The following is an 11,190-nucleotide window of genomic DNA, read 5'->3' as shown; positions in this document are numbered from 1 at the left end:
ATTTTAGCTGTCACAATTGTCACACTTGTAAAAGTGGCGGAGATAGTATTTTTCTGTTGTTGTATTTCACAAATGATTTCGAAAGCAAAATTACAAACATCTTGAAATGTTCTCATTTATGCATATCAATCCATTTTTTTTGTCCTTCGTGAATCTTTGTCTTTAATCATTTTTAAAATCCACATTATCGTCACATTCATCACTATCAAGAAAATAAACAGCCCGAAAATGGCGGACGAGGAGCAGGTTCGTTGCGCAGTCCACTGAAAATTTAGTTGTTGGGGTATTTGTTTTGTTCCAAATTCGACAGTGCTTGAATATCTTTCTTTTCACATACATTTCTTTCATTGTTCAACGACATTTTGTGCATAATTTATGATGATGATGCAGATGAGTCTTCGGGGGAATAGCCTTTGCATCGGCTCCCCCATAGGTGCCCTATTTGGTTATAGGGGTACTGGGAAAAGGATGAGGATGGAGGCTGCATGTCTTTCTACGTTTGCTCATGGTCCTTCAATTATTACATCGGCTTCATACAGCGCGATTTTGCTGCGTCGTAATTGTCCCAATGTGAAACTAGTACGATTTTCACGTGTTTTGTTTTTATTTTACAGCAAGTACGTCAGCTGGAGGTACTTTGCACGCATCTATACGAAGCCACAGATGCCGTTCAAAGAGCAGAGGCAGAAAAGACCCTAGTTCAGTTTCAAAATGCTCCAGACACCCTCAATAAATGTCAGCTTCTCCTGCAGAGGGGAGATTCTCCGTATTCCCAGCTTCTGGCAGCAACCACCCTGACTAAACTGGTGACAAGAAATTCACAGTCTATATCCATGCACCAGCGAGTTGATATGAGTGAGTACCAACTTGAAGTTTATTGTATAATGTCTATTGTTGTAACATGTTTTTTGTTGTAATATTATAAATATTTAGACACTAAGCATTTCACAATGATATTGTAGGTATTGCTTGTGTCCCTGAGAACCACTTAACTTCATGCAAAACAAACATATAATCTGCAAGATGTAAATGCTCAGTGTGTATACTTTATTTTACAGTAATGGCTAAGAAGGCCAATGCCAATGCTACTTAACCTGCTATCACAACATCTTTTACGAGTTCTATGTATCCAGATCAAAACTGATAGAAGTGTTGTTTCTGGTTAGGTTGGTAATGTAATAGTTAATAAATGAATGTTTGTATTTGCTCAGAAGTGTAACTAATCATAAGTTTTCTAGCAACCCATATCAGTGCTTATATCCTAAAGCTGGTATTGAAGAATCAACCTTCCTAGTAATTGAGCAGATATGTGATGATAAACTTCATTTCCTCCTCAAAATCTAAAAACTTTTTTTCTTTTTTTCTTTTTTTTCTTTTGTGTATTGTGAATGTAAACCTTCACCTTACACATTCACATTACACAAGAGGATAATAAAAAGTATCATATAAGCTTAAGGTTGTATCATCCTTACTTTCCTAAGCTTGTATGTGCCAATGTACCATAAGTACTATTTCCCCACTTCTTTTTCCTTGTGTAACTCAGCAAAGTTTGTTTATCTGTATTTTAATTTGAAAGTCTTCATGCAATATGTTGTGATTATTTTATGTGGTGTTGCATTAAATGTTGCATTTAAGTAACGTAACTGAAACTCAGCTGGACATATTTTAACTAAAATTTACTTGAAGTCAACTGTTATGCATGTTTCACTGTCATTTTACAAAGTACAATATCCAGTCATGGTACCAAACTTACCAGTTTCAAACTGCAACAGTTTGCATAAGCTGAGTAATCTTAGTGATATTTGGTAAGAGTCTGAAAGGAATTATAAATATTTTAGCTCATCTAGCTGTTTACTTTTTACTTGGCTGTAAAATACAAGGTAAAAATGAAAGTTGATTGTAAAGGATTGGTTTGCTGAAGTGTTTGGTGGCATTGTAACTGACAAAAGTACCAATAAAGCAAAGGTTTTATTGCCATCAATGCTTTTTTGTTGCATTCATGAAGTTTATTTTTGAAGCAAAGTGAAATTGGTATTCTTACAATGCATACATGACCCCAGCAATGTCAGTTCAGCTTAGAAACTAAAGGAATGGAGGCCAGAAGGAGGTGTTTGGATTCCCCCATGAACTTTTCTGTAAACATCTTAACCCTCGCGCTTATGGGGGGAAGGGGTTCGAATGGACCCCCTCGGTTCTTCGCGAATAACTCGCGCTAAAAGCGGCCGATCGCGACGAAACATTCGGTAGGTACTCTCGAGTTGATCAATTTTACGCATACCCTGAAAAAGCTCATGATCCTGACCCAAATATAGTCACCGTGACCCAAATGACCTTTGACCTGTGACATTTCTCGGCACCATGTTTGGCCGGAATCGCGATTCGGCATATGCCGGCTCATATTATCCGCGCGTTTGCAGTCTTTTTTTCGGTTGTAAACGTTTAAATATGTGAAATGATGTTGGTCCCATGCATTATGGTGGGTGTCAAGGTCACGTTAACCCTCGCCGGCATAGGCTATTTTGCGTCCCTTGACGGCACAAGGGGGGGGGGGGGACGACCCCCCTCGCGTTTGACCCCTGATCAAGCTAGAGCTTCGTGGAAAAAATGGGCGTGCTGCCCGTCAATAGACAAAGCCGATGATACTCAATTTTAAGGTCCTAGGTCATCGGTTGACCTTCCAGGTCATGTCAATGACCCAAAAGTCGGGAAAATCGGGAACTTCTAGAAAGTCGTAAAGTGTGGCTGCTATGGGGTTTTTCGGTGTGCTGATCACGAATATCGTGTAAGTTCTGATCACAGATGATGTCTTGAAGCATTTAGACAAGGTTGGGTCAGGTCAGGTCAGGTCAACTAGTAGGGGTCGTGACGGGTATTCGTAGTACGTGTCAACCGCCTCTGACAGCTTCGTAATATGTTACGAAGGCACCAAAACTACTTCGTAAATGCTCAAATGGTGGCTAAATTCGAATTCAGCTAAAAAACTAGCCTAGAAACATGTAAAACTCGAAAAAGTGACCCGAGGTCACCAAAGGTCAATGACCTGACGTGACCTTCAGGTGACCTTGACATCCACCCTTATGCATGGGAGCAACATCAAATCACATGTTTGAACGTTTGAAACCACGAAAAGCTTGCAAACGCGCGGCTAATGCGAGCCGACCTACGCCGAATCACGATTCCGGTCAAACACGGTCTCTGAAAGTAGGTCACAGGTCAAAGGTCATTTGAGTCAGGGTCATGAAATTTTCAGGGTACGTGTAAAATTGATCAATGCGGGGGTACTGAAAGTTTCGTTGCGATCGGCCGCTTTTTACGCGAGTTATTCGCGAAAAACATTACGGGGGGTTTGCATCAACCCTCCCTTGTGCCGGCGATGGCTAAGGTCACTGGTCAGGTCAGTTGATTGATTTTTATCAATGAACTGGGTTCACTTTTTCAAGTTTTACATGTTTCTAGGCTAGTTTTTTTTTTTAGCTAATTTCGAATTTAGTAACCTTTCGAACATTTACGAAGTAGTTTTGTGTAACATGTTACGAAGCTGTCAGTGGTGGTTGACACCTTCAATGAATACCCAGCAGGATGCGTACTGGTTGACCTGACCTGACCTGACCTGACATGTCATCGGCTTCCTTTTGTGGTAAAAGCCAGGCAGCAAATGTACATGCAAGTGGTCTTTATTACGGAGCGAGCGAAGCGAGCGGAGTCTTTCCCATATAGCGAAAAAAATCTCAGTATGAGTGGTCCGACCCGGCCTGTAACGTTTTTGAGAGGCTCATAACTCAGCAACCGCTGGGCCGATTTACTTGCGGTAATTTTTGTAGGGTAGCTTGATTCCTTCTACCAAGTATTGGACTATTTTCGCTGCATGTGGGTGACCCCTTATGCACGTGCCACGTGCAAAACGAAGAGGTGTCAGTTTTGTAGCAATTGCAATATTTCAGTAGTTACTGGGCCGATTGCGCTGAAACTTTGCATGTAGGCAGGCACCCACTAGGCAATGCATTTCCATGTCCCACAGTTGGGGTGCTGCTGCACGTGCGCACGTGCACGGGTCGATTCTAGATCTCAAGAATGGCTGGATCGATTGCTCTCAAATTTGGTAACCGGTTAGGGACCGGATAGTAGGGTACCGTTCAAAAGTAAGTTGGGACCCAACTTGCACGTGCGCACGTGCAGAGTGCCGCTCCCAGATCTCGAGAACGGCTGGGCCGATTCCGCTCAAATTTGGTACATTGCTAGAGACCGGTTAGTAGGGTGCCGTGCAAAAGTCAGTCGGGGGTACCCCTCACAATGTCGCACGTGCAAGGCCCACCCTCTCGCTCGCTCCGTTTTGTCGTCCTATAAGGCGTTTTACTGGTTGGTAAAATTAGGAATGAAAAATTGCTCTGAGGCCAGTTTCACCAATAAAAAACAGACGGCTGCGATTATTTTTTAACAAAACGATAGTCTCAAAATGTCATTTACTGCTAAAAATACTTATCGCTGACTTGAAAAATGTAATAACATAGCTTTCAAGTGCTATATTATTTGGTCAGCAATTACTTTTTCCACCGGTAAATAGGATTTATAGACTATCGTTTTGTCAAAAAATAATCGCAGCCGTCTGTTTTTTATTGGTGAAACTGGCCTCTGGAATATTACTTTTCGCAAGATTTCGAAGATGAATTAAAATATGAATTACCTTTTCTTGGAACAGAAGTGTATCAGTGAAGCCATAATACATCATAATGCATCCGCAAAAACAAACTTAGTCATTCTACTCGACTTTGAAATCAAATTGCCATCTTTCAGATTTGTTTGCATTTTTTCTTCAAAATTGCTAAATGCTAGCCCGCGCTTGGGTGTTGGTCCAACTATAGCTCATCAGGGTGGGGAAGGAGCAGCTTCTTGCTACGGCTCCTGAGTCCTGGGACGAGGGAGAAAAAGCAATTTTCCAGAAGTTGCAAAAAAAAGCATTTGAAGAGAACTTTTTTTGATTATTTAGGTCAGGTCACTAGAGGTTTTCAAAGGTCGAATTTACACGATTTTGACGTTTGTGGGCTACCTACATGTACAGCCCTCTGCAAACTGCGTGGTAGGTATTCTTTTTTTTCGACAAAAACGAGAATAAGGCGAATACTATGCTATCGGTCATTCGCAAATCGTAACAGGAAGACACGCGAGACCCCGCACCTTATATTGGCATCATCACCGTATTCATCTTCCTTCTAGTTCGGCAACAGAATCCAAAAGTTTATATTTGCCCCTAAAACAATTTTTGCATTTTGTTGCCACACAAGGCGTATATACTTTGTTAAGTGATACACCTAAACGAAGGAGTGGAGCATGGCGCATCTATTTGCAGTGAGTTCTGACCGACTGATAGCATAGCCTCTGAGTTATTATCGGTTTTGTCGAAAAAAGAATACCTACCACGCAGTCTGCTGAGGGCTGTACTTAGATTTGATCCTGGTCGACTCCCAACGGCTTGGTCTTGGACAAAGCCGTCGAAATGCAACTACTTATATAGCATGCAACTTTGTAGCTTGTATAAGAAGGTAAATAGCATGTAAAATGATACGCTTAGCATTTGCTGTGTCATAAGACTTCCACCTCTCCTGATGATGCGCCCTCGCTGTGAACTCGCCAGGGAACTACATCCTGAACTACCTGGCGACGCGGCCAAAGATGGAGCCGTTCGTGGTGCAGGCCATGGTGACGCTGTTCGGCAGGCTCACCAAGCTCGGCTGGTTCGACGCCACCAAGGACGACTTCGTCTTCCGCAACGTCATCGAGGACGTCTCCGTGTTCCTGCAGGTGAGGACTCGGGGAATGGATAATTTAATCAATGCGAGCGCCTAGTGAAATCGATGTCGGCGACGTACCTTAACGGAACGCAAAGAATCAAACAAACTATAAAATTTGCATGTCGATGAGACTGGTTGATTTTAGTTCATTGATCGACCAGCTAGGCGGTGTATTTGCCCGAAGTGCTGCTAAATGATTTATGCCGTAGTGTTTACCAGTTCAGTGTGATAATGTGACCCGCTCAACGTTGCATTGACGTCACGTCGCCGAATTAACTTGCATTGTCTTTTTGTTTATAATATTAACCCTCGCATGTGTGCAGCGTTTGCCAGCTTCTAATGTGTAGGGGGGGGGTCGGTTGGACCCCCCCTTGCCGTTTGGCCCCTGATCGAGCTAGAGCTTCGCGGAAAAAACGACCGTGTTGCCCGTGACGAGAGGAAGCCGATGATACCAAATTTTAAGGTCCTAGGTCATTGGTTGACCTTCCAGGTCAGGTCAATGACCCAAGGTCGGGAAAATCGGGACCTGTTAGAAAGTCGTAAAGTGTGGCTGCTAAGGGGTTTTTCGGGGTGCTGATCACGAATATCGTGTTAGTTTTGATCACAGATGATGTCTTTAAGCATTTAGACCAGGTCGGGTCAGGTCAGGTCAGGTCAACCAGTAGGCGTCGTGACGGGTATTCGTATTACGTGTCAACCGCCTCTGACAGCTTCGTAACATGTTACGAAGTCACCAAAACTACTTCGCAAATGTTCAAATGGTTGCTAAATTCGAATTCAGCTCCAAAAACTAGCCTAGAAACATGTAAAACTCGAAAAAGTGAACCGAGGTCACCAAAGGTCAATGACCTGACCTGACCTTCAGGTGACCTTGACACTCACCCTAATGCATGGGAGCAACATCAAATCACATGTTTGAACGTTTGAAACCACGAAAAGCTTGCAAACGCGCGGCTAATGCGAGCCGACATACGCGGAATCGCGATTCCGGCCAAACATGGTCTCAGAAAAGAGGTCACAGGTCAAAGGTCATTAGGGTCAGGGTCATGAAATTTTTTAAAGTAGGTGTAAAATTGATCAATGTGAGGGTACTGAAAGTTTCGTCGCGATCGGCCGCTTTTTACGCGAGTTATTCGCGAAAAAACATGGGGGGGGGGTCCATCCGACCCCCCTACACATGCGAGGGTTAAAATTTCGGATATTTATTGTCATTTTAAAATATATTTTCAGAATATCCCCGCGACTAAGAATGTTCTTAAGGCTGCTTCACTGATTGCTGAGCCCTCGTTTACCAAACTGGCTGCCACTAAGGTGCTGACATTGTGCACGCTGCACCTCCGCACATTTTCCAATAGGGACTGTGTTTTGCTCGCTTTATTCACTCCACCCCAGCTGACACCTCTACCCTCCGTGCCGCAGGGCTCCGTGCAGCACTGCATGATCGGCGTCCAGCTGCTCTCCCAGCTGACGGTGGAGATGAACACGCTGACCGAGACCGACGCCATCCGCTCGCTCAACAGGCACCGCAAGACGGCCGCCTCGTTCCGCGACACCAGTCTCTACGAGGTGTTCCAGCTCAGCTGCACGCTGCTCCGCACCGCCCTCGAGAACTGCAAAAACCTCGACTTCAGCGACGAGTCGCAGGTGAGGAGACGGGGAGCTGTTGACACACACTCCACTATTTGCGAGCGTGCTTTTTGCAAAATTATGTGCTGCAATCTTTCGTTCTTTTGTTGTTTTAGTGGTTTTGACTTTAATGTTTACGTTACCGTTTACTCTTTTTGTGTATTTTATATTTCTCACCATGAGTCATGGCGTCTCCGCTCACGGTCACTGCGCTGGGAATCCTTTAATCTCCCGGCGCGGAATGTGAGATGACCATGGTTACGTCACCTGTCCTAGTCAGTGCCGCCGCGCGAGAGGTGACATCACTCTCCATTCGCCGCATTGTCGGGGGTACGGCGTGATGCAAGGCTATCGGGTGATGGCGTATCGCCATATCCATCTCCTCGCCCGTCCACAGCCCGTGTTCACTTTCCATCTCTGTTTCACGATCCGGGTATATTACCTCATCTGCTCTCCGCAGATACGACTTTCGTTTACTGTCGGTTATGAGTGGATGTTATTTGTGATTTGTCGTTACACACTGTGTTCTGACTGGCGTCTCGTCTCCTCTCCACAGCACGGTCTGATGACCCAGCTGCTGCGGCTCTCGCAGAACTGTCTGATGTTTGACTTCATCGGCACCTCTACCGACGAGTCGTCAGACGACCTGTGCACCGTGCAGATCCCCACCGCGTGGCGGCCCGCCTTCCTGGACGCCGCCACGCTCAAGCTGTTCTTTGACCTGTATGCCTCGCTGCCCTACTCCCTCTCCTCGCTGGTGAGTTTTGGTCGGCCGAGCTCGGCCGGGAAGGTCGGCTATAACGAGCGACGCCTATAATGTAATGCTATGTCGGAGAAAGGGGGAAAGGGCATGAATATCAACTGGTTGGAATGGCTTAGAGTATTTATGCAGCAAGATGCCTGAATGCTAATTTCACAGTTTTCAAAAACTAATGGGTAACTAATATCTCTCAATAAGGTCTTAGTTTGTTATTGTATGGTAGGGCATTGTGTAATTCGTGACTTAAACTGACGTATTGCTCTGAAAATGACATGGGCTATCATGGTACTTTGATGCTGCTTCCGCGTGTCTTTCCTGATCACTGCCCCTCTGACGTGTTGCAGGCGTTATCGTGTCTAGTGCAGATCGCCTCCGTTCGGCGGTCATTATTCAACAACCAGGAGCGGGCCAAGTTCCTCAACCACCTCGTACAGGGCGTCAAGAACGTGCTACAAAATCCCCAGGTACGGCGCACCGTCCGTCCCCCGGCCTGTGGCTTGCCGGGAATGTGAGGCAGGGCGGCCGGACGGCGGGTTATTGATTTCCGCCTCCTGGGCCTCGTTTCGTAAAAGGAATTACTTACGGCGTTCCGTCAATTATGCCAGATTTGGCGTATTTGATGCCAATTCGGTTTCATAAAGCCGGAGACCGGAGTAAATCACGCCATCGAAATTACGGAGCATCATTTACGGCAAATGCTCGATTCCGGACCAATTAATGCCATTTCGGTTTCATAAAACGACGTAATTAACGCCAAATATTTTATCAAGTTCTTGATATCATTGGTGTAAACTACGCACAAAAATGTTGCGTGAATTTGAATAAATGTTAAGATTCAAAGCTAATTTTTAACCTTTTTTTATAATGTTGAGCCCGGTGAGGAAGAAAGAACAGCCAAAATGAGAAAAAGAAACTGCAACTCTTCTGTATCAGTCGCTTTTTGCGGCCACTATCGGAATTTTGTTTATTCGCCGCGCCGCGCCACTTTCGTAGTTAGGCACTTCCGCTTCTGCTGTTTTTAATAATTTGATTTAATAAAGGATGGTCATCAAAATCAATTTTGTTTTTTCACATATAATTTTTGATATTAAAATGTAGCATAATTGTTTTATAATTTCTCGTAAAAAATAAGTGTTGACATGAAATTGTAATTTGTAGGACGCTTGATAAAAATACGGCAACTACGCGAATGTGCTTAGTTACGGAGGTGTAAACAATTCCAGTTGTGGCTTTGTGAAACGGCTTCATTTGCGCTCCGTAGTTTGAAAGGGTGTGAATTACGGAAAGGTGTAAGTTACGGCAGAGCTTTATGAAACGAGGCCCTGGAATGTATGTATGTATGTATGTATGTATTGCTTATCTTTGGAGAAACCACACAGGCACTTACACTCCAGCGTCAAGCACAATCATAGTAAGTTAAAATATGAAGCAAGCAGATCATTGTAAGAGGTCACACAGCCACACTGACATACCTATCGGGATCATTTGGACGCCAAACAACTGCGTATGCTTCGCTTGAACTTGGCCGCCCTCGACTGCCTCACCTCCGGTGGCAGGCGGTTCCAAGTCGCAATGGCTCGGTGAGGGAACGACATTTTTGTGCACTGCAGACGACACCTAGGGATTTGGGTATCGGTAACCCTGGCGTCACCGGTAGCGTTTTCGTTCAAGGTTAAGGTTTCCTGTATTAGGCAGTATTAGGCCACCGTGCCAAGCCGAAGCATGCTGTGACGTCACTGGGTGAGAGAACGTACCACGCTATCAGTATCAACTGAGGCTCAGATAGACTCAGAACGACTCAGGCAGACTCAAACTGACTCAGACCGACTCAACCGACTCAAATAGATTCCGATCGACTCAGACCGACTCAGAACGACCCAAACTGACTCAGACCGACTCAACCGACTCAAATAGATTCCGATCGACTCAGACCGACTCAGAACGACTCAAACTGACTCAGACCGACTCAACCGACTCAAATCGATTCCGATCGACTCAGACAGACTCAGAACGACTCAGGCAGACTCAAACTGACTCAGACCGACTCAAACTGACTCAGACCGACTCAAACTGACTCAGACCGACTCAACCGACTCAAATCGATTCCGATCGACTCAGACCGACTCAGAACGACTCAAACTGACTCAGACCGACTCAACCGTCTCAAATCGATTCCGATCGACGCAGACAGACTCAGAACGACTCAGGCAAACTCAAACCGACTCAGGCAGACTCAAACTGACTCGATTTGAGTCGGTTGAGTCGGTTTGAATCCGCCTGAGTCTGTCTGAGTCGTTCTGAGTCTTTCTGAGTCGCTCGGAATCGATTTTAGTCGGTTGAGTCGGTCTGAGTCAGTTTGAGTCGGTCTGAGTCAGTTTGAGTCGTTCTGAGTCGGTCGAGTCAGTTTGAGTCTGCCTGAGTCGGTTTGAGTCTGCCTGAGTCGTTCTGAGTCTGTCTGAGTCTGCCTGAATCATTCTGAGTCTGCCTGAGTCGCTCGGAATCGATTTGATTCGGTTTGAGTCCGCCTGAGTCGTTCTGAGTCGGTCTGAGTCGATCGGAATCAATTTGAGTCGGTTGAGTCGGTCTGAGTCAGTTTGAGCCAGTTTGAGTCAGTTTGAGTCGTTCTGAGTCTGTATGAGTCTGCCTGAGTCATTCTGAGTCTGCCTGAGTCCCTCGGAATCGATTTGAGTCGGTTTGAGTCCGCCTGAGTCGTTCTGAATCGGTCTGAGTCGATCGGAATCGATTTGAGTCGGTTGAGTCGGTCTGAGTCAGTTTGAGTCGGTCTGAGTCAGTTTGAGTCGGTCTGAGTCAGTTTGAGTCGGTCGAGTCAGTTTGAGTCTGCCTGAGTCGGTTTGAGTCTGCCTGAGTCGATCGGAATCGATCGGAATCTATTTGAGTCGGTTGAGTCGTTCTGAGTCGGTCTGAGTCGATCGGAATCGATTTGAGTCGGTTGAGTCGGTCTGAGTCAGTTTGGGTCGTTCTGAGTCGATCTGAGTCGATCGGAATCTATTTGAGTCG

At 45.3% G+C, this 11,190-nt stretch overlaps 1 protein-coding gene across 6 annotated transcripts in view; it reads left to right on the top strand.

Moving 5' to 3' along the window:
* The first annotated feature begins 8 nt into the window (after nucleotides 1-8).
* Nucleotides 9-11,190, top strand: part of LOC122366333 (exportin-7-B-like) — a 32,181-nt gene continuing 20,999 nt past the window's right edge. For 4 of the 6 annotated variants that reach the window (XM_043338496.1, XM_043338498.1, XM_043338497.1 and 1 more), the window contains exons 1-6: nucleotides 161-246; nucleotides 615-855; nucleotides 5,630-5,796; nucleotides 7,206-7,430; nucleotides 7,969-8,169; nucleotides 8,517-8,636. In XM_043338496.1, coding sequence (XP_043194431.1) covers nucleotides 229-246; nucleotides 615-855; nucleotides 5,630-5,796; nucleotides 7,206-7,430; nucleotides 7,969-8,169; nucleotides 8,517-8,636 — 972 coding nt within the window. In that variant the 5' untranslated portion in view covers nucleotides 161-228. Of the gene's footprint in view, nucleotides 247-614; nucleotides 856-5,629; nucleotides 5,797-7,205; nucleotides 7,431-7,968; nucleotides 8,170-8,516; nucleotides 8,637-11,190 lie in introns of all 6 variants that reach the window. The other 2 variants (XM_043338500.1, XM_043338499.1) reach the window with 2 other exon arrangements.

This window comes from Amphibalanus amphitrite, unplaced genomic scaffold (assembly GCF_019059575.1).
Source record: "Amphibalanus amphitrite isolate SeventyFive unplaced genomic scaffold, NRLGWU_Aamphi_draft 000798F_arrow, whole genome shotgun sequence".
Taxonomy (NCBI): Eukaryota; Metazoa; Arthropoda; class Thecostraca; order Balanomorpha; family Balanidae; genus Amphibalanus; species Amphibalanus amphitrite.
This window is presented reverse-complemented; position numbering and strand designations above follow the sequence as displayed.